Source organism: Mustela nigripes, chromosome 6, assembly GCF_022355385.1.
Source record: "Mustela nigripes isolate SB6536 chromosome 6, MUSNIG.SB6536, whole genome shotgun sequence".
NCBI classification, from domain to species: Eukaryota; Metazoa; Chordata; class Mammalia; order Carnivora; family Mustelidae; genus Mustela; species Mustela nigripes.
Genome location: NC_081562.1, coordinates 4,327,795 through 4,351,176, shown reverse-complemented (window position 1 = coordinate 4,351,176; position 23,382 = coordinate 4,327,795). Strand labels below are relative to the sequence as shown.

Genomic DNA, 23,382 nt, shown 5'->3' with positions numbered 1-23,382 from the left:
ACCTGTATGGCCCCACAGGGGCGGCTCCCCAGGGCCACTTAACCAATGCAGAGGTCCTTCCTGGGGAGGCCATTCTTAATCGGAAAGTACCAGAAAACTCGAGCGGCTACTTGGCGCTGACATTTAAAACCCCCTCTCAGCAGCCTGCATTGCAAAGTGGTTTCATTAACTTGAAAGGGTGTAATTTTATGCTATTTAGTAGGAAATACACACTCTAAATGGCATCGTGGACTGATGACTGGGGGCTGTGATCTGGAGGGGAAGCCAAAAAGCCGGCCACCAGTCCCTGGCAACCACAGGTGGGGGACGTGCTGGAAACTTCCCCACGGCTGGCAGCCTCTGGAAGCCACGCCCATTGCTCCGTGTGGGGGTTTCCGTGGGACCAACCAAAGCAGCTGCATCACATCCCCCAAACTGGGAAAGAAATGCCATTTCTGAGAGAGCACCAGACTCCGAGCAAAAGCCAACCAGGTCCAGGGGGCTGGTCCAGGGCCCCCTGCTTGGCCCGGCAGGAAGCCCTGTTCCCTGAAGGGGGCTTGCCAGGATGGTAGGCCCGGATGGAAGGCCCCCAGAGCAGGCCGCCCCCCTCCCACTGCAGGGGTCCCCTCAGGGAGGAGCCCAGCCCCCGGGAAGATGTAGCCTCACAGGCCTGGAGAGGGCCGGGGGAGGCGTGTCGCACAGAGGACCCAGGGACAGCGGCCGGAGCCTCGCACCTCCGGGGAGAGTCCAGAGCTCCCTCTCCTTCCTCTGCAGCCCGGACCCTGCCATGACGGAGACAACGGAGAACATGCAGGAGGGAAGCAGGTGCGGGGGCAGGGGCTTGTCTCCGAAGCTGCCAGGAGAGGGGCGCAGGAGCCCAAGGCCAGAAGGAAACACGGAATGGGTGGTACCTGCCCTGCCCCGGGCCTTGGTTCCGCAGACCGCCTGCCCTCTGGCCTCAGGGCCCCCGCTCTCTGGGACGTGGAGTATTTGTATCTGCTCCTTGGCAGCAGGCCTGGGAGCAGCTGCCTGGGCCCTCTGATCCAAAGGCCGCCGTGTCCTCCAGCAAATCCCAGTGAACGCAGAATGCAGTCCATGGGGGTGCTTCGGATGGGGAACGCTCTCCCCACCGGCCTGCAGACCTCGGGAAAATACACAGTTGGTCAGGAAATCTAATCTCCACATATGACTGGGGATCACGCGCTCCCGCTGGCCTCAGCATTCTCATTCCGCACCTCCGATGCCCCGGAATCTAATTTAAGAGACGCACATCGGCCTGGAGCCCCAGGAAGCGCCCCCCATCTTTCCGGGAGCCTCCCCCGGGCCCTGGCCCAGACACTCTCGGCTTCCAAAAGGGGGCCCCAGTGCGTCAAACAGAGATCCAGTCTACTCATCGGGACTGGTGCAGAGCTCAGTGCGCAACCTGACGGATTGGGACAAACATCGACACCCAAGAAACCGCCACCCAGACCGAGATACGGAACATTCCAGCAAGCCAGGGGCTCCTGAGTGACCCTCAAAGCAGCGCCATGCGTTCCCACAAGGGTTCTAGTTGGGGGAGCAGTGTCCCGTGTGGTCGGACGTAAGCAAGACAAGGTTCCCAGCCAGCATGTGGGGGAACAGGCCCTAAGCAGATGCTGGGTCAGGATGTGAATTCAGATCTGGAGGTCGCGGTCAGCGAGCCTGTCCCCACTCGGCCCCCACTCGGCCCCCACTCGGCCAGCACAGACGGCGGTGGATGGGAGGTTCCTGCCAGCAGGAAAGGGTGTGGGGTGCGGTTTGGTGTGGATACAGTAACTGTGTCTAGCTGGTCTCCACAATCCTGGGAGCTGAGTATCAGGACCCAGATGGAGGTGTGGACGATGAAAACTTAAGGGGGTGAAGTGACCCTGCCCCAGGCGGCTGGAGAGAGACGGTTGAGAGGGGACCCTGGCCTTCAGGCTTCAAGGTCACAGTTCTCCCACCACCCGGTCCCTGCCTCTCTCTCCCTCCTGACCCTGTCCTGCAGTATGAGACCAGGCTGTCGGTGGGGAGGGAGCGCACACATGGAGCGAGGAGCTTTGCTTCCCCAAGGGCTCAGTATGGCCATCTTGGACACATAGCAGGGGACTGGGGAAGACAGAGGAACACAGTGCCTGGAACCCAGAAGATGCTTAACAAGGCATAAGCCAAACCCCTTCCCCCTCAGAGGTATGTCCCAGCACCAGCCTATCCAAGGCAGGGCAGAGGGGGGAACTGTGACACTTGGTGGCCATGCTTGGGGACCTGGGAGGGGGCAGCCATGGTGGGGATTCTAGCACGTGGCCCTGAGTAGGAGGGGAAGGGTCCCAGGGTCTCTTGTACCAGATGGAAACAATCCCGGTGCTACCTCCACCTCAGAGTAACCTGAGACCACTGCTTCCTCTCCTGACTCAGTTTCCCCACCTCTAGGATGGGGTCACCAGCGTCTATAGAGGAGATGGTCAGCTAGAGCCCTAGAAAATGTCTTCTGAACTTGACATTGATGAGTCCGGCCTTGGGCAGGGCACACGTGCGGTGGGCGAGCGGACAGTCTGGCCACAGAGCATTCCACGTGCCAGGACAGTCCCTGTGGCTCTGTGGCAAGGCTGCCCCTGGGCCAGCACATTCATTTTGCAGGAAAGAACCCCCCACCCCCCACGTAATCCGCACTCCCGAGGGGTCTCTGGATGCCAGACCCACTGGACGCGGACAGACTCCACAAGGTCACGTCTGGGCAGGGCCCAGCCTCGCCCAGACCTGCCACAGGTAAAGGTGAGTGCGCGGGAGGAGGGCCGGCTGCAGCCCTCTCCGGCCTCCCCACCTGCCCAGGATGAAGCATCGGCTTAGGGGACGGGGTGGGTTTCTCAGGGGCCCCAGGCACGGCCCACGCAGACTCAGCACAGCTGTCCCCCCTCTCCGCAGGCTCAGCTGGCCGAGGCTCTCTTACACCCTTCCCTCCGGCTACCGCCCAGCCACAGGGGCTTTTCTCAGGAGCACGAGCATCCCCTGCGACGCTGCAGCCAGCAGGAAGGGGCAAAGGCATCTCCGGGCACTTCTGTGCCACGCAGACGTGTAACCTTCACCCCTCACACGACAGAGGCCTGGCAGCAGCTCTGACTTCGCGGGGCACACGCCTCAGACAAAAGGCTTTTCTGATACAAGAGTGTGCCCCAACAGGGGTGCTCCGTGTCCCAGTCGGTGAAGCGACCCGTGACCTGATTTCAACTCAGGTCATGATCTCAGGGTCGTGAGTTAGAGTCCCCAGTGGGGAGGGGGTCCGCGCTGGCTGTGGAGCCTGCTGGAGAGGCCCAGCCCCCGCCCCGCCCCTCCCCTGCTGGCGCGGGCACACTCTCGCTCTCCCTTGCAATACCAAAAATCTCACAATGAAAACAAAAACCCAACCCAGGAACCAGCCGTCGCGGAGCGTCTTCAGCCGGTCCGGCCGCACAGAACCTCCTCACACCTTCCGTCTCACACGCAGGGCGGCCGGGCGCTGGAGGGAGTGGGTCTGGCAGTTGGTCTGCATGGGTGGCAGGCTGGGACACATGACTCGACATGGCCAATCAACACACTCAGAATAAAAACCATACTTTTCCATAGGACTAGAGACAAGTGGTAGATACAGGGGGACCTTGAAAGACCAAGTTCCGAGATGAAGGATGTGCAGCGTGAATTGTGCTCCTGCGGTGGGCGCCCGGGCTGAGCCAGGTGCACAGAGGGGCAAGGCTGCCAAGGACCGAGGCTCGGAGGCACGGAGCTCGGAAGCACGGAGCTCGGAGCTCGGAAGTCAGCCGAGCATGCCGGAGCAGCTGGGGAGTGGGAAGGAGGCGACCTCCCCCTCCCCAGGGAAAGAGTTTGGTGATTTCTTATGAAATTAAACACACCTGTGCCCTCGATGCTGGCAATTGCCCCCCTAGGTACGGACACTAGAAATGAAGACGTGCCCTCAGAACGAGGTGCACGCAATGCTCACAGCAGCTTTGTTCATAACTGCCGGAACACGGGACCAACTCACATGTCCATCAACAGGTGAACGGGCAAACGGGGGGCAGCAGACCCACGCCATACGGGTCGTCACTCAGCCACGCCCGGGAGTGAAGGGCAGGTACACCTGCAGCGTGCCGGGCGCTCGAGCTGAGCGAACGGAGCGAGACAGGAGGGCCACTTACGGAATGGACACGAAGCTCGGGACGGGCAGACGCTCAGCGGGCAGGTGCACGAGGGAACTTTCCGAGGTGCGGGGAATGTTGCGGATCTCGGGATGTGAGTCACTCAGGTGGACCACTGTCAAAACTTGCGGCACAGCACAATTAAGATTTGCATTTCAGTGTGTGTACATTATATTTCAAAGGAGAAAGCTGTATGCCTAAAACAGGGCACGGACTGCAGCTCCGACCCCCAAGACAGGAAGGAAAATGGGCGCAGCTGCGATGCCAGACCCCCCCCTCCCAATTTGGAGGCTTCGCAGCTACGTTTGGAGAGGAATCGATGTTTGTGGTTACCTACAAACCACAGGTGTTTGACACAACAGGTGTTTGACAGCACCTAAAAAGCAAGGTGCCGTCTCAAGGAAGGAATTGTCCTAGGAACAGGATCAGTGAAACTAGGGTCGGAGGGAATCTCTAGGAGCCATTCACTTAGATTAAAACCCACACTGGCCTCACAGAGTACCGACAGGGCTTTGAAGACTTCTGATCCCACGTCTCTGATCATCGTGGGAAGCACCTGAAGCTGCAGAGACCAGGGGCTTCCCCGACCCCACATGGTTCTGGGCTGGGCGCACATGGCCCCTGGAGGAAGCAGACCCACAGGCCGGGCCCTGACCCATGGTGGTGTCCCACCTTCCCCCAGACCTCTGAACGGCTCAGAGCCAGACCACAGAATTCGGCGGACCCCGAGGGGAAGGTGACGGACCCCGAGGGGAAGGTGACAGGAGACCCTGGGGCAGCATTTCACAGGTGGGGATATGGAGGGACACCGGGGAGACTAGGAGAGGACAGGGCCAGGGGATGGGTTGAGACATAGCAAGGGCTGAGGCTGGGGTGGAGTGAGGACCGACCCCTCTGTCACAGCATCTCTGCACACACCTGGGGACCAGGACACAGCATGTGGACGGAGGAAGCCTAGCCCTTCGGTCCTTGGAGAGACCAGGGGGAAAGGGAAGGCTGCCCTTGGCCAGAGACTCCTGAGTGCAACAAGCCTGTCCTTGGTGCAGAAGGGAGGTACCCCGGAAGGTGGGCGTGCAGGGGGTGCCTGGTTCAGGTCCAGCTGGACCTCAGTTTCCCCACTTGCACGATGGGGGTGGGGCTGATCCCCGAGGTCCAGCGTAGTGGGTCTGACTCAGAGAGGGAGGAAGCATCTGAGAACCTTGGGACACAAGCCGGAGGCAGACGCAGGGGCCCAGGAGCCACAGCCCAGTCCTGCCAGTCCCAGAGGAAAGATCCGGAGTGAGTTCCTGCTCAGTGAGGCCCCTGACCACACAGCAGCCAGGCCCTCATGCCCACCCCATCCCTCCTCCTCTCCTTCCCCTACAGGTGCAACCCTGCCTGCAGGCCTCCCTCCCGGCATGCTCTCTGCCCAGAAGCCTGGAGACGGGGCTGAACCAGACAGGTCCCTGTGTCTGTCCCCCAGCAGCGCACACTGAGTGGCTGGGGGTCACCTCCACCCAGAAGTCTACCTGGGTTGACTGCCAGAGCGGCATGAGAATCCCTGGGGCAGATTGAGCCCCGGCTCTTGAGCAGGACACCCAGATGTACGCTCCCCTTTTGTTTCACGCAGGGCCAGGTCTGTGCAAGCCCCCGGGATATATTTGGGGAGGCTCAGGACCTGGAGGCTAAGAGGAAGTGTGTGGGGCTCTGGGAAAGGTGCCTCTAGAGGTCAGGAGGCCTGGTTCTCCAGAAGGCTAGTCTCCGCCTCTATGTCCCCCGCAGAACGCGGCCGTCTCTGCGGTTCCCGCAGACACCCCATGCCATCTGCAACCCCCGGCATGCACTGTGACCACTGTGCCCACTCCAAGCCCCCTTCTTTGGAAACCTAACATTCAATAAAGTGACAGAGTTCAGTCCCCATGTGCAGGAACACATGTGACAACTGCCACCTGGGGCGGAGAGAGGCTCAGCACCAGGTTCCACATCCAGGCCGGCCACGCACCAGCTCCACGCAGATTCCCCGGCGCCAAGGACACCCCAACCCCCACATTCCAGCCCACGTCTCAGCACCTGGGGGACCGACTGCATCCCACGTGGAGGCACACCCTTGGTTCCTAGCACACAGTGAGTGCTCAAGAAAATGTCTTTGGCCTTTTGGCCTTGACAGCTCCAGAAGACTGTACACTTGAACTTGAGCGAAGGAGGAGCACTGGGCTTGGAGTCAGGAAACTTGGCTTCACCCAGGTGCCAGTCCTCTGCCTCCTCACTCGTCAATCACCCACGGGAACATGCTAAGCCCCGTGAGCCTCAGTTTCTCATCTGTGAAATGGGAATTCTATTGTTCCCTGCTGGTCAGACTCAAGGGGACCCAGGTTACAAAGTGCCTTGTAGACCGTGGACGTGGACGGACTTGTCCTTTCGTAGCATGGGGCAGCTCCCACCAATCCCTTGCATAATTAGGCTGTTAAAGCTTTAAATAAAAATTTTGGGGGGGGGGTGCCTGGGTGGCTCAGTGTTAAGTGTCTGCCTTCAGCTCCAGTCATGATCCCAGGGTCCTGGGATTGAACCCCGTATCCGGTTCCCTGCTCAGTGGGGAGCCTTCTTCTCCCTCTCCCGCTCCCCCTGCTTGTGTTCCCTCTCTCACTGTCTGTCAGTTACATAAAATCTTTAAAAAAATCTTTAAAGATTTTATTTATAAAATTTTTAAGAGATTTATTTGCGACAGACAGAACACACGCAAGCTGGGGGAGGCGCGGAGGGAGAGGGAAACCCCAGCAGATTCCCTGCTGAACGCGGAGCCCGATGTGGGGCTCAATTTCATGACCCTGAGATCATGACCTGAGCGGAAGCGTCGGACGCTCTTCAACAGACTGAAGCCCCAGGCGCCCCCAGGCAGGTAGACGCGCTCTGCTGCAGACGCTGGAAACCACATCCCTTCAAGAGAAGGTGAGTGAGGGAACAAGCTTCGTTCCCGTGTGCGTCCCATTTCCGGGCTCGGTGGCGCGAGGCTTGGGCTCCTCGGGCCTGGACTCACATCGGGAGAGCCACGACTCCAGCCCACCGGCCACGGGCTTCTCACGCCCACTTCCTCCTTTCCTTACTCCCCCGTCCCTTAAAGGCTCTGACCACCGCGAGGCCACCAACTGCAGGTTTGGACAGGGACAAGCTGGGCACTCAAAGCAGGCAACAGCAGAGCCGGGAAGTGCGCTGACCATCCCGTAGGACGGACGCCCTGCCAAACCCAGCCCGCCGACCAGCAGGCTGACGCGACACGGGGCTCGGCTGGCGCACCCTGGTTCGGCCATCCAGAGCCATGTGGCAGGGAACAAGACCTTGAATGGGGACGTGTGCTTGGGGAGAGGGTCCCCAGGGCCCAGCAGCAAGACCGAGCTCCGGATGCGTGAGCAAATGACGCCAGAAACAACAAACGCCCACGCAGCCCACCTCACGGCGCGCTCGAAAGTGAAGAACGGAGCCGTGGACGCGGAAGGAAGGACGTGGGGGGAGGGGGCGTCCAGGCTCCGCAGTCAGCAGAGCGCGGGGCCCTGGCACGGCACTCACTCGGGCAGAGGTCCTCCTGAGCCTCAGTCTTGTCCTCCATCAACTGGGGAGGAAGACCCTTTCCTTGCAAGATCAGGAGACTCCGGCACGAGGGGCCGATGGCCGGTCTAGACGGTGGTTAATATCAGCGCGTGCCCCTCCCCCTCCGGCGTAATTTCTTGTGAATTGCTGGTGATGACACAAAACATGAGGAGGGAAAGCACTCGTGCATGTGGGGTGCTGCAGAAATACTGGGTTTTATCAAGCTCTAATTCACGTGCAAATTATTTTACAATTTTTTTTTTTATTTAAAGCAAGCTCCACGCCCAACATGGGCTCTGAACTCATGACCCAGAGATCTAGAGCCAAACGCTCTATACTAACTGAGCCAGCCAGGCTCCTCCCTAGTTTATACTGTCCCTCCGGGTCCTCTGTGAAATGCAGCAACTTACCTCTGGCTGAACGACATGCGGTCTGGGGGTTTCCCAGGCAGACCCAAGCCTCGAATCTGAGCCCCTCCTAACCTGAGTGGGGAGCCAGAGTTCTACGGCTCTAGGAGGAACGTGGCAGTCCTCAGGCCAGTGAACAGCAGCCTGGGGCTTGTCTCCCTGCTCCTGCCCCTGGGCCTCTGAGCGGACTGAGTTGGGGGGACAGGCAGAAATGGGGGCATCCCGGGATCCCTCAACTCTAGCACCTGACAAGGTTCCCCCACATGTCGGTGGCAGGACGGGGGCGTGTCCCTGCCATCTCAGCCTCAGCAGGCAGCCGTGGGCAGGCACCCGGTGGGGCGGGCGGGACAGCCTGGAGCCAGAGAACGACCCCACTGCACCCTCCACGCAGACACCAAGGACCCCAGCCTGGCCAGAGATGCTCTTGAGGACCTGATGCTGCACCTGGGACAGGAGGAACTTGCTAGCCGGAGTGCGGCTTCCCAGCTTGCTACGTCTCAAGCGAAGTTCAATCTATTTGGAAATGTAACCTGCAACCATCCCGAAGGTCTCGGCAGCTCCTGTGAGCACCCCGCCCCCCACCATCCTCAGTCTCGAGCAAACCCAACAGGTCCCAGGCTCCACAGGGCTTTCCTGCCATGATCACTTCTCATTCCCTATGTTCTCTTTCATTTTACTTTTCCTGTTCTAATTCATTAATTAGTCTCTCTGCCCGCGACATCATCCCAGCCCCGGCATGGCTCCTTTAACACAGCCAACATCTCTGAATGTTTCTTCTTCTATGGCTCAGCTCGTGGTGGGGGAGACAAGAGGGGGCTCCCTGTTAACTTGGAGACCCCCTCCTACCGGGAGGCCCCCAGCCCTCCCTCTGAGACCCACAGCTTCCCGGTGTGTGGGTTTGGGGCCCGAAGCTTCAAGCCCCATTTGATTTGGAACCAAGTGTCGGAAGGTGCCCTGTCTTCCATCAGCCGGGGAGGTGCCCCCTCTTCCATCAGCCGGGGCTGCCCCTGGAGCCTTCCTCCCTGCCTTGCTCCTCCTAGGGGTCAGGCTGAGTCCTCCAGCTCTCAGGAAGCCTCCTCCAGCGCAGGACCCCACTGCAGTAGGGTGTGACCCCCAGCGCTCCTCAGCCCATGAAGGGGTCCACGTGTATGGGTCACAGCCCACTGCAGCAGGGTCCTGAGCTGGGGGAGGCCCCGAGTACACTGAGCAGCTACAGCTCCCCCCCCCCCCAAATCTGCTCAGAAAATACTTCTGCAAGTACTCAGTGCTTGTTCTGTACTTTCCAGTCCCCTGAAGGAATCCAGGCCACCATGACACCTTCCCCCTCTGGGCCCACACATCTCTGTCTCAGAGATGCTGGGTGTCTCTTGTCTGAGCTCTTTCTGAAATCTCTCTCGTCCAGGTGCTTGCCATCCGGAAGTGCTCAAAGCCACATCGGGAAGGCACAGGGCAGCCCGCTGCCCCTCCCCCAGCTTCTGCGGCCAGGACCCCTCCCCCAAGCAAGCGCCCCTGAGCCTGGTGGGCTTAGATTTCTGCACGAAGTCCTGCCTCGACGTCACCTTCTTGGCTCCATCTCCTCCTGCTTCTCCGGGAACATCCACTGGCCTCCCTTGAGCGACGCGGGTCTACGGAGTAACTAACGGAGAGGTAAGAACCCACGTCACAGAAGTTGGCTCTGCAGGGGCAGATCCTGACGGATGGAGCAGAGCTCTCCCTGCCGTGGGGAGAAAAGGGAAATCCCAGACAAGGAAGGGCGCTGAGCGCCTCAGCCCCAAGGCACCAGGCCGAGGCTCCCGGCCTCCAGTGGGGGATCCCGGGTTCCCCCCGGGGGAAACGAAGTGAGGGCAGGTCTCCAGGGAGGAAGACAGAGTTTCTCAGTCCTGCCTGGGGGAGGAGGTAAGGCTGCTGGGGGCGGCCCCCGCCACTCCGGCTCCAGATTTACAGGGCAGAGGCCTGAGAATCCGGACTTGTTCACCAGGACGAGTACATCTTTTCCTCATCACTCAGCTCTTAACGGGGATGACAGCCGGGATTAAATAGTAAGTCATCTCTAGCCCCATTACGGCCGCAGCAAGATGGCTCCAAATTAAATCTAACAGTCAATGAAATCGTCAATATTTAATTTACTCGTTGCAGGTGGCAATTCAGCCCTCGTGACGCTACTGTTTAATGGCAGAAATATTGGGATTTATCACACATTATGGCTCTCAGAATTGCTGGGCTTTCTCTATGAGGCGGCCACTGTCCCTGCGAGTGGGGCGGGGGTGGAGACCTCGGGGGACCTCCCTGCACTGGTCTGGGAGCCCAGAGGCCCAATGGGAAGCTTTCTCCCAGGGACCACGGCTGTGTCCACCCAAGGCGGTGGTTCCCATTCCTGGAATCCACCTGGCCCCTCTGGAAACTGGAAACAGGCAGAGGAAAGGGATGGGCGGTTCCTCCAGGTTCCCTGATCTCCCTCACGCCGCGTCACTAAGACCCGGGACAGGGGCAGGGCTCTGGGAGAGCAGCATCCCACGCACCCTGGGGCATTCAAGAGTGTCAGCACAAGCCCTCTGTCCACCACTCCTCCCACGCCGGCGCCACAGCCACAGCCCCCTGGGCACGCCCCTCCCCTCTGAGATCACCACGGCCCCGTCCACATGACCTTCCAACCGACCTCGCTCCCTGCGACCCCACACACCCACCACCAAGGACGCGTCCTGCTGGCCATGACCACCGCCTGGCCCGGCCCGGCCCTTGACCTGCTGCAGAGGGACATTTCCCCCGCCGGGTTGAGCACATAGCCCTCTCACGGGCCGGCACGGGTCCATGTACCTTACAAGGATTAACTGTCTTTGAAGTTTCTATTCCCGGATGCTGTGTGTGAAGACGTGAAGATCTGAGAGCAGGTTCACCTGGTTGGCGGTTGGTCTGTGAAGGGCTGGTGTGATGTCCGGTGCCCAGGCTGCTCCTCCGGGGCGGGGGGCGGTTTCCAAATTCACTGTATTCGTATTTAAGTAACACACTTCCCTAATCCGTCCTCACCTTCTCGCAGAACTGCTTTCTCTCTCCGCTGTGACTTTTCGGTCGCTCAGCTTGCTACGGTCCTCTGCTCATTGTTCTGGAATTCCCTGATTGAATTACAAGTCCTTCTTCTGTACAACCAACCTCGTACTGGTTCCTTTTTTTCCCCGGAAGCTTCCATCTCCTGCTCCAACCTAAATGGGTTTCTCTCGAGGCTACTGGACCCCTCTCCTGCACTTAGATCTCATTTTTCTAGGCTTAATTCCTTTATTTTGGTGGAGCACCGGACCTCAAGAGTTCAGTGAAAAAGGCAAGATGCCAGGCCCTGGCCTGTCCTTTGCGGAGCTGTAGCTTGGAGATCATGGCCTGTCGGCATTTACGCTAACTGCCTGGCTGCCTTCTGGCCTCTGGGGCCGCTCTCGCCTTCCCACATCTCTCCATGACCACGTGGTCCAGCTCCCTGGGTTCAAACCCTGTGTCTGGCATCTCGTCATCATGTGCCACCGTGTGGACCCCTACTTGTGCTAAGAACTCTGAGGGCTGGAAAGCTGTACCCTTTAATGATGGAGAACATCCGTATTTCTGTGACCTTCTGTCAAATTCCTGCTTCATCTGGAAGGCATCGTGGTCTGATACAGCTTCCTCCGTTTCCTTCTCTATCCATTTGTCTGTTTGTCACCTTATTCTACCTTTTGAGGGCGCTCTCCTTCCTCCTTGGGTTATTTAACCCCACGTCATACACCCGATTTCTGGCGGTTCTGGCTGTCTGGGGCTGTTCCGCTCCGCAGTGCCTGTTCTGATCCCACAGATGCTCCCTACGGCCGGATTTCTTACTTACGCTTAAATGGAGTTGTGGAAGGTTCTGGAAGCTTCGAATCTGCTACGATCCCCAAATTCTAGGTTTTGGAAGGTTCTGGAAGCTTCGAATCTGCTCTGATCCCTGACTCCTGCTCCCACTTCAGGACAAGGCACCAAAGTCTCGCGGGTCTACGCGGGGTCACGGAAATCTTCGATGAACGACGGTGTCCGGGCCTCCTCCATCTTCTCGTGCTCCTGCTGTGGGCCTCGTGCTTCATCTGCTGAACTCCTCCCAGTCTCTGGGCCCCTCGGTGCCTCCACACCTGTGCTCCCGCCGAGCCTTCTCCGTCTTCTAACCGTGGTCTGGAAGAGCGCTCCCACCCCTGAGCCCTCCGGCAAAGTGCTCCCTCGCCCAGGTGGCATCTCCAACACTCGACTGCGGCGGGCTCTGGCTGAGCGGATGGTGGCCGGTGGGGACGGTGGCCGGTGGGCAGGTCACAGGAGGAAAGCCAGTGCCTCCCCGGGGCAGGGAGAGCCCGGGTCTTCCCAGAAGAGCCAAGGGACCCCCTTCCCAGATGCAGGTTTCCATTTCCCGCTGTTTACTCGTAGTTAAGCCGGCCCTGCAGAGACACCCCTTCCCTCTGTGGCTTCCTAAATTCGCAGTCAGATGTTGTCTTTAAAAGATAACGTCGAGGCACCTTTTCATTCTCACTGCCCTACAAACTGGACATTCGCTGGCACAGGGCAGCTCTGCGTCACGTGTCCCCGGCCCGAGGCCCTCCCGCGGCCGCCCTGTCCTCCCTCCGCCGCGGGCGTCACTCCCAGCTCCTTCCCGCTTCCGGGCTGCCCTAGGGACTGTGCCCGTGCTGCCTGGAGCTGCCGCGTCTCCCAACGTCTGGTCTCCGGGAGGGCAAGTGACGGGTCATCCCCCGTGTCAGCTGGATGGCTGCCCAGACATTCGGCGCAGCACTATCCTGGGTGTGCCCGGGGGGCTGTGTCCGGGTGACAGGAACATTCAGGTCCGCCGGCGGAGTCACGCACGCGGCCCTCTCTGGTGGGGGGGCCTCAGCCAGTCTGCTGGAGGCCTGGGGACAACAGAAAGGCTGCCTACGAAGGAGACGACGGTCTTACCCTGCCTTCCGGCACGAGTGAGACTGGCCCTTCGAGCGTCCCAGGCCTGCTGGCTTTGGGCCGAACCCTCTACCTTTGGCTTTCCCGGGCCTCCAGCCTGCAAACTGTAGGTCTTCAGACTTGAGCCAATTCCTTGTAGCGAATCTCTTGTATACACACCCTTGTGTGTATGGACACGCACATGTGTGTACACACACGTGTGTTCACCACGTGTAAATGCATCATATAAATACAAACACACAACATACACACGTGCACACGTTAAGAGCTCCGTCCTATTAGTCCTGCTTCTCTGGGGAACCCTAGTACGAGCTGGGTCCCAGGCACCGTGTCTTGCTCGTAGAGATGCCTGTATCGAGGACACACGAACGGGGGAAGGGCGCTCTGTTCCCCCCAGAACAGTGGCAGGAGTGGGGCACAGAGGAAGCCCTCCCCTGCTCTCCACGTGGCCGGAGGACACAGGCCCCCGGAAGACCTCACTTAGTGCTGCCACTTTGTTCCAAGCACCGAGGTGATGAAGCTAAAACTAATCACGACCGCCCAGAGCTGCAGTGTGTGTGGCGGCTACAATGATCGGCTCATCCATTCTCACTGGGTCCTTGGCAACCCTGAAGCAGATGCTTTGCAGGGGAGGACGCTGAGTTGTCTGGGGTTCACCCTGGCTCTCCTTGTAACAGAATAGGGTCTTGGCTCCAAGCCGAGCACGCCCTGCCAGGGGGACACTACCAGTGAGACGTGGGCAGCCGGCCCCTCATCCTGAGTGAGCAAGAAGGGAACTCTCCTGTGACCCCGGGCACAGGGACTGTTTCCAGGGCAGCTGGCAGTGGTGCAGGGAGCGAGGCCACGCGCTCACGGGCAGAGGGTGGGCGTCACGCTGGCCCACCCCACGGGACACGTACGCACCAAGGGCGGAGCTGCTCCGGCTGCTCCAGGGCCAACACACATGCTTTGCTTTTACCCAGGGACTGCTACAGGGACTTCCCCAGAGAGCTGGGTCCTAAGGATCCAAGGTGGGCCGACCCACATGGTGTCGCCACGCCTCTGCAGGCCACTGGTATCCCTGTCACAGTCACTGCCACCATCATCCCGCGTGGAAAGTGCGACTCAGCTACAGAATGAAGAGAACGGAGGTGCTTCCTAGACCGCAAGGAGGCATCCAGACATGAACCAAAGACTTCATTTTCACTCCAAGAACCTCCAAGAACCTTTCCTTGATTAAACCCGGCGAGGCGTGCCTGCCGAAGCCCCTGCAGGCCTGGGCCCCGGGGCAGAGCCAGAAAACACCGGGGCAAACACCCCCAGGTGTTTCAGCGGGCCAGGAGGCATTTTTAAATACTAATTTTGGGGACAAAAACCACTGAATTCCTTGTGATGGAGAAAAGCCTGGAGGACAGGGGACAATCAGAAGGGCACCGGCTCCAGAGCCAGACGACAGCCCAGCCCCGTCCAGCCTGCGGTGGGGGAGGGGTCCCACAAGCCCCAGCTTCCCTTCCACGCCAGCGGACCCATGAGAAGGAGCCAACACCTTCCTTACCATTACTACCAACCTGGGTGCCGCCTCTGGTCCCACCACGCAGAGGTTTACCATTAGAGAACTCCAGACGCCGAGCCCAGAGCACGCGAGACAGACCAGTCACTCTTCTGACAGAGAGCCCCAGCCCCGAGAGGGCAGGAGCTGGTGCAGTTTACCTGGGTCCCCCGTTCCCGACCCACCTCACCCTGGACCCAGCCCCTCCCACCGGGAGCTCAGGCCTGACCCCTGGGCAGTCCCTACGCACCCGACCTCCAGCACCCGACCTCCAGCAGTAAGACGACGCCCACCCCCCACTCCACAGGGGAGTCTCACCCACTGAGCTCTGCATTTAAACAAATGGGTTATGCTAATGTCGGCTACAGTGATTAATAACTACATTTTAAGAAGAGATACCTCCCAGGGTGAGATCTTTGGGGGAAAGCTCTCGCCTGCAGCAAATGGTCTAATGTGACTTTAGACAAGAAACAGGTCTCCTTGGTTTAGTTATTTGTGAGTGGATAAGGGCCTGAGCCCCCTACAGCCCAATCGGGAAAGACACGCTTCCTGGGCCCCCTGGAGACTCTGCTGAGCTTGGAACTGCCTCTCTGGGGGGTCCTCGGAGTGGAGGGTATTGCCCAAAACTGCCCTCACCGCTCCCTGCTGTGTGAGCCTGGGCAGGCACCTTAACCTCTCTGGTCCTTAGCTTCCCGTCCACGCGCTGGAGAGGAGGTGGCTGGAAAGCAGAGCAGCCTGCGGCACCGGCGACTCCACCACTCTGAGTCTCAGCCTTGTGCTCTATCAGCCTGGGGATGGGCTTTGCTGGCTGTCCCCACCCGGGGCCACCACCGTCCAGAGCAGCTGCTCTCCGTCCCACAGCCCTGCCTAGCCTCAGGCTCACAGCTATCTCCACAAGGCTGGCCACTGCCCTCTCTCGAGATGCCCTCTCGTTGGGACCTGTGGCCTGGCACATGGCCACGGACAGCACAGCCCCTCGCACGCCCCCGCCCCCACCACGGTACCCATCTCTGTCTGGATCTCCAGTGCAGGCGTCCCTGGCTCTTCTGGGGGTGGGTGGTGGGGGAGGCACCGTTCCAGCCAAGACCTCAGTGCCCCCCACCCCCTGCCTCTTCTTCACCCCATGGGTCCTGCTGCTTCTGGCTTTTTCCACTCTCTGTGGTGCTGCTTGGTCTTGGTCTGACGAGTCCCCATCTATCCTTAAAGACGCGTTACAGTGTCTCCTCCCCAACTCCCTTCCCCGCGCCCTGAGCAAGGTCCGTCCTCGACTGCAGGCCCCCCTCCCTCTCAGAGCCACGCGGCCGCAGCGAGTACGGCTCCTTCTCCCTCCAGACAGGAGCAGAGCGCTGCTGCCCGCCCAGGGAGCTGGCGGGCAGAGGGGGACAGCATGCCAGCGGAAATGCAGCAGGGTGGTGAAGGAAGCTTCTGGGCCCTGGAGCGGTGTGACCTTGGCCAGCCTCCTGCAGGTGGACCCTCTGTCACAGCCCTGCTCAGCTCTGACTTGGCCCCGAGGGAGCTGAGGGCCACCCACTCGCCCACTGCCGTGGGGGGACGAGCCGCCCCTGGAGCCTGGGCACAAGCACCAGCCACAGGTGCCCTGAGCCAAACAGCAAGGCCCACCTTCATCCTGACACCCCCCCACCACCCCCACACAGCGGGCGGCCCCCTCCCAAACTCCAAATCCCAAAGGCCTCGCCTCCACATGCCTGCTCACCCACCCAGCATGAAGGCAGGGCTCTGTCCCCACATGCAGGAGGGCAGAGGGCAGGCTCCAGATGGTTCTAGATACGGCGGCTCACAGCCTTCCTGCTGTCCCTTCGGCCTGGGCAGCGAGGGCAGCCCTCGCACCGGCCACATCAAAGGCCCAACTCACCCGACTTCCTCCGAAGCCTGCCAGCCACCCCCAGGCTTCCCTGTGCCCCTGTACCCACTGAGGGCACGAGTGCGGCCTCCTCCTGCTGGGGTCAGGAGCTGCCAGGACAGGGCTCGATGCTGGAAACCTGCCTGGCCAGTACGCACACTTCTGGAAAAACGATGGGGAATAACGTCCCAGCCCGTGTGTCTGACCTGCGCTCCCCGCTGGTGTCCTCGGGCCCCCTAGGAGCACCCTCCCCGGCCTCCCAGCACAGGCAGAGAGGGGGGCTGAAGAGCAGGCCCAGAGCCCCAAGCGTGCCCAGCTCGGCCCTGGGCAGCCCTCACGTGGCCTCGGAGAAACCTCAGACACCTGACGGTTCAGCCCGTTTCACAGAGAAGCCTGAGCCTCGCAGAGAGGCTGTCACTCGCCCATGGCCTTGCAGAGGGAGCAGCAGGACCACCTGGCCCCAAGCCTGGCTCCTGCGCCTCGGAGGGCAGCCTGGATGGAAGCTCTGGGTCATGCGGGAAGGGCTGGCCTGGGCACTGAAGACGAGCAGGGGCTGGGGCCAGCCACGGTCCGCAGGGAGTCCCCAGGCAGGGAGGGGAGACGAGAGGTCCAAGGCCATCCTGTCCTGGGGCCCAAGCTGAGGTCCGTGGGAAGCAACTGACTGTGCCAGCCTCCGAGTGAGGGGACATTCCCCCTGTAGCCACGGCAAGGTGGCCACGGAGGCCACTTGGAATCAGCGAGGCGTGGGCTGGGAGGGCCCGAGAGGGACACCCCTCTCAAATCCGCGCTAGAAGGAGGGACGCCACAGTCTCAACGGACTCCCCGGGCGCCAGCGTCCTCCTCCCCGGAGGAGCGCACTCACCGCACCTACGCAGTCCCCTGTGTGCACGCGAGAAAGCCCCAGGCAGAGGCAGCACATCCAAGTGTGCTCCCCAGAACACGCGATTCCCCGTGCGACTGAATCAGGAACTTAGTCTGGCCAGTCCCCTGTGATGGGAGCGTCCCCTTGCTCGGCTGGGGGGGTGGGCAGCCATCGACACCCCCTGCACTGGGACCAGCAGGGCAGGGCACTGGGGCCACCACCTGAGGAGCACAAGGGCCGGCTCCTGAATGCTCTTTTTAATTCTAATTTAAAAGAAAAAAATAACCTTTTAATTTTAGAGTCGTTTCCGATATACAGAAAAGTTGCCAAGACAGTACGAACTCCCAGTCAAGTTATATTCCCGGGGCGGGACTGGGGTCGCGGGGCTGGGAGGGAGCCCCCAGGTGGCAGCGCCCTCTCCTCTGGCCTCACTGACCCCCAGTGTCGACTGCCGTCGGGGGCTGAGGAGCGCATGTCCATCAGGCTTCTCCTCCGCGAAGCTCCCCTCTCCTCCATCTCCACCTGTCGTCCGGAGGGAGTCCGTGCGCGCGGCCCACACTGGAGGCGGGGGTGAGGAGTCCTGCCCCAGCCCCTCCAGGGCCGAGCTTTTCCCTACTTTACTTGGAGTTCTTCTGTGCAGGAGACTTTGTCTCTTCTCTGTTTAACTGCTTATCTCTATCCGCACGAACTAGCTGATGCTTACTTTATACTTGGGACTATAACCCAACACCACGTTTTGGGGCCCCAACAGTCCCAGCTGTGGCCACGGGAGCTCCAGGTTGGCTCCAGCGCCCCTTGGTCACAGTCCCGTAGTTGTGATCTTGTCAGTCTCTTTCCAGCACAGCGAGATGCTCAGCCCTGGGTCCCCTTTGTCCATTGCCGTGGACGACACAGACACTTCCGAGAGCCACCCTGGCTTCACGGAGCTGACACAGGGGCAGTGACGTGGTCTCCACGTGGCGCCAAGGCTGCAGGGCCCCCGATCACATCAGTGTGCAGCACGTCCCCCTGACAAAGGCTGTTTCCACAGGCAGCGGCACGAACTACCAACCACTAGGGGTTCCTGCCCCTCGCAGTCCCCCAGCCTGCAGGACCCGCCCCCGGTCAGAGGCCAGACAAGCCACAGCAGCTGCGAGTCGGGAGGGCCTGGGGCTCAACAGAAAGACGGAGCTGCTTGAGGATAACAGTTTGGATGTGAGAGGCTGAAACCCAGCACGTGCTTAGTAAGAATGAAGTCTACCCTTTGTTTGGGTCTTGCTCTGTCTGGCACGGCCACAAGTGCAGAATTTCCACTCTTTCTTTCTTTCTTTCTTTTTTTATTTGACAGAAAAAGAGACCACAAGTAGGCAGAGAGGCAGGCAGAGAGAGAGAGGGAGAAGCAGGTTCCCCTCTGATTGGAGAGCCCGATGTGGGGCTCAATCCTAGAACCCTGAGATCATGACCTGAGCCGAAGGCAGAGGCTTAACCCACTGAGCCACTCAAGCGCTCCTCTACTGTCTCACTCAATCCTTGCCACAGTCCCACAGGAGCCTTTACTGAGCCCACTTTACAGATGAGGAAATGGAAGGCACACAGAGGTTAAGTAACCAGCCCAAGGACACCCAGCTAGTACATGTTGGGGCCGAGACTGAAACCCTGGAAAGCCTTCAGTCACTGCTCCATTGTCCTCATGCCATCGGGCAGCACTGTCCTCTCGTGAAACCGCCGGCGGTGTTTGCTACCAGAGCCCAGAGAGGCTGTGCAGCCAGCCCAAGGCCACACAGCTAGCTCACCAGAGAGCTGGAAGGACATCCCTGCCTCCCCGCCCAGGACGCCTACTTCTAGAAAGATTACAACCACCTCAGAGGGCAAGCATGCTGGCAAGTCGTGGCCCTCCCCCGTCCAAGCCCACGGGCAGTGTGACCCGGTGGTGTTGCCCCAGCCCTTCCGGCTGGCTGGTCACGCAGCCTGCTGGACAGCAAGGGCAGGGACATCCTCTCCCGCACGCACGCTGTTTCTGCAGGAGAGACTCCAGCAACTGTGCGTTCATTCTGCAACACTGCAAGGCAGACCCTGGGCAGCGAGTGAGCTGCGGGCAGGGGTGGGCACGGGGCTGCCGCTTATGCCTCCTCGCACGGCCAGCCCTCAGAGCTGAGGAGCAGCCACCGCACCCCCTCCCCGCTGATCTGCGGCTGCACAGCCCCCTCCAGCCAACTCAGACCAGCTCTGAGGAACGAGGGCCTTGGCACACGTCCAAGTAGCATGTTCTGGAACTTGAGGCCTCTGCATCTGGCCTTGGCAACCACTTCCTGCCCCAGGGCGTGACGGGGCACAGGAGCTTCTGACACACCTCAGGGCATCTCCGCATTCATGGCTAGATGCACGCAGCAAGTCCCCATCAGGGGGCCCCCAGCCCCGCCACTAGGTGCCAACAAAGCCTGTTCAGTGGGGACGCTCCTGATGTCCTCACCAGTACTGCTCACCTGGCGAGATGGCTCTGTCCCCCCTTGAGTTTTCCAGCCCATTCCAGAGGAGGACAGAAGGCCCTGGCGCTGGTAAGCAGCTCCGTTCTGCAGGGTGCCGGGTCTCTCAGGAGCCCATCGGGGCCGGTGGGAGAGGCGGCATGCCGAGCACGCGGTATGCACACAAGGGCTGACGTTCCGGAGTCGGAGGCATGGGGAGAAGCGGCTTCACTTTTCCGCTCAGAGCTTGGCTGACCTTGGTAGACGTGGAGTCAATCATATGCATCCACCCACTGTGTCCCTGGGTCCCTGCAGACATCCGTAGGCCCCAGCGCAGCTCTAATGAACTCTGGGATGTGCAGTGACTCCGTGCAGCAGAGACAGGGTCTGGCCCTTAGGTAGCTCTGCCTTCCAGATGCTGTCCTGTCCCCTGGAGAACGCACACCTGCTAGGACCTCCACATCAGGATCCCCACCCCCTAGCCCAGAGGCTCCCGGCAGACACCATCCTCTTCGTCACGGCGTGTCCTGTCTAGAGTCTGTGCTCGCCGTTCTGGGGCAGGCTGGGGATGTCTCTCCACTGGGCGGGGAGCCCCCCGGGAGCATGTTCCCTCTGCACCCCTCCCGGCTCCCTGCAGACTGGGGCATGCAACAGGTGCCCATGGCTTCTGACAAACAAGTGAGACTAAGGAAGCCATTTCGGGAGGCCACGCAGCTCTGCCCCCGAGTCCCTAGGTGGAGGTGGGGAGTGGGGTGGTCATGTGGGCCTGGAAGTGGGGCTACCCACACGGTCGGCCCCGAATGCTTTAAAATGAGCAAAGATTCCCCGTTTGCACAAATTCACGAGCTCCCCTAACTGATGACACGGCTGGGTCTTGGGGGAGCCCCCACAGCGGAAAGCATTAATGAGAGATAAAGGCTTGGCTTTGAAATTCAAATTCCGTGGCGTTCTTCATCCACTTCTTCCAAGATGACTACGACTCAGACTGGTTTTTGCAGAGCTAATCGCTTTGATGTTGTTAATGAAAATATGAAAGGTGATTAAGGGGGACTCTTTTTCTTTCTTTTTTTTTTTTTAAACTTTGGGAGAATGTACAATAAGTTACGGATTTGGGCATTTCGGCCGAATGTGCGTTTTCATCACTGCGGTACCAGGGTGAGTGCGAGGAAGCCCGGAGTCTTGGCTGACGCAGCTTCCCGAGGGGACCGGGAGGAGGAGACCGGTGGGCGCCCCCGTGGCACAGAGTGCCGAGTCGGGACTCCACGGTGAGGGTCAGCGCAGGGGTGCTCCGGCAGAGCGAGGCACAGAGGCAGCACCTCAAACCCTCAGCCATTCGGCAAACACTGAAGGAGCGCTCCTCCGTGCTGGGCCTGGCGGTGACCTTGTCCTAGAACCAGTTCGCCTCCAGCCCTTTTTGTCCCCAGAGAAGTGAGCACCAGAGCCGCATGTGTTGGTCCCTGGACAGGGAGCTCCTCCCACGCAGGGGCTGTTTCTCTGCTGCCAGACTCCGCCCTGGCACAGGCCTGGCATCTGGCAAGCTAAGAGAAGGAGGCAGGAGGCTGCCTGAAGACGGGCAGCTATGGATACTCTAAGCCAACTTCGAGCAGAAGCCACCAGCCAGGAACTGGTAGAACACTCAGAAGGTGAGTTCAGAGAACCGCCGAGGACTGACGTGGACGAGCTCGAGTTACAGTCTCCTAAGGGTTCAGTCTAAAGGGGCCCTCGGATCCGTGCGGGTTTACCTCCAGGAACCCCGTCAGGTTCTCACAGTAAATACTGGAGAGAAATCCTCTTGTGCTTGACAGAGAAGAGGGGGAAAGTAACCATTCTGAAATATAATGAACATATATTGGTCACTTACTGTTTTCCCAGCTTTGGCGAGGCACAATGGGAGGAGACTGTGTGGTCCCTGCTCCCAGAGCTGTGCAACCAGCTGAGGAAGACCAAGCCCAGCACTGTGAAGTCAGGGAAGACTTCTTGGAGGAGGAGGTGCCAAATCAATTTTTAACAGCAATAAGCCAGGAGAAGAGGCAAGAAAAGACAACACAGAATTAGCAAAAACAATACTAACTCCGTACGTTTTGGACATTGGTGACCCGTCCAAGTCTAGAGCCTGGGGGGAGGGGTGGGATTGCGTCCCAAGACCCCTGGACTAGGTTAAACCCACCTCCTTGCTCAGGACCACAGACAGCGCTGGGCTGGGGCCAGAGCAGTTATGACAACAGACAGGAGTGAAACACCAGCGCCGCTCTCAGCCCTGGAGTGTTGGTGTGTGAGGTCGTAATGGGCTTAAGGACAGAATGGTCTGCATGAGAATGTCCCAATGTGTGATTCACGCTTACACTTTCACATACACAACCCACGTACTTGAACGAGCTGCGGCTCCACAGCACCAGGTCCTATGTCCATCCAAGTTATGGCGAGTTTTTGCACTAGACAAACGCACGGTGCCAATAGCAGATCACTTCTGGGACCTGCCACCGCCCCATGGGTGCCCACAGGCGTCACCGATGCTGTACCGCGTATGTCGAATCAAGCCAGAAATCGGAGGAGAAAGAAAGATCGCTCCTCCAACAGCAGGTATCCATCTACCATGCTGGGCTTACAGTTCAAATCAGAGCTGCCGAGTGCCGAGTGATTTAGATTTAATAAGATCAGGGTGGTATACGGAGAAACAGACGCCAACCAATTCGTTCCAATTAATGGTATAACGTTCTTACTGTTACTGAAAGTTTAGATCCTAGAACACTGCTCGGTGCCCAATCACTGAACAAATAAATCAAAAAGAAATGTGATTTTACAAATGAGTGGTGTTGTGCTGGAAACAAATGGCCTAGAATTTAAAGCTGAGAGAATCCCGAGATCTTCCCTCGCCTTTGCCTCTCCTGCAGCACAGAGCCCTTTGCTCCCTGCTCACCCCTCTCCTCCACCTGCTCCCCATCCACCCTGCAGCCCGACGCTCAGCTGAGGGCTCTGCTTCTCATTTCACTAAGAAAAGAGAACAGAGCAAATGACTTTCCAGAAGCTGCCGCCACCACCATCTCACTACCCTCCCCAAGTCCATCAGACCGCGTCCTCTCCAGGGACTGAGCGCCAAGGGTCCAAGCTCCTGGCTGAGATCCCTCTGCCTCATCACTAAGACTACCCCAAGGCAATGCCTGCACCCGCCTGGCCTCACTCCTCCTCTGGCCGCCCTGAGGTTAAAGTGCAGGTGGTGGAGGGGCAGGTCCCACAGAGCCACGGTGGAGCTCCTGCCCACTCCCCGTCCCCTACCAGCCAGCCTAGAAGCATGTGCAGAGCTTGGTCACAGGAGTCACCACTCATGGTGGTGACAAAGAAGTCCCTCACAAGTCACGTGGTTCCAACCAGCAGGACTCATCTGGCGCCATGCGCCCTGCCCTGCCCATCCCGGCGCCTTGACCACCCTTCCCCCCCTCCCATTCAACAGCACAAAGGGTTCTCTAACTAGGATGACTGTTTCTGGAGCACAGAGCCTGTGCTGGGTGCCATGGCAGTAGCTTCCTTCGTTTGATGTTCCCCGACAAGGCTCCTAAGTGACTTGCCCAAGGCCACACAACTCACCACTGCAAGAAGCAGGATTCCAGCCCGTTATCTCCAGGCTTGTCGTCACGCCCCACTGGG

At 59.6% G+C, this 23,382-nt stretch overlaps 1 protein-coding gene across 4 annotated transcripts in view; it reads right to left on the bottom strand.

Moving 5' to 3' along the window:
* The window catches only part of PHF21B (PHD finger protein 21B), an 81,240-nt gene that overhangs the window by 31,117 nt on the left and 26,741 nt on the right, over positions 1-23,382 (bottom strand). Inside the window, exon 1 of one of the 4 annotated variants that reach the window (XM_059401812.1) lies at positions 891-1,101. The exons of the other annotated variants lie outside the window; for them this stretch is intronic. Within the exon in view, the coding sequence (XP_059257795.1) occupies positions 891-1,076 (186 nt within the window). The 5' untranslated portion in view covers positions 1,077-1,101. Of the gene's footprint in view, positions 1-890; positions 1,102-23,382 lie in introns of those variants that run through there. 4 annotated transcript variants of the gene reach the window in all.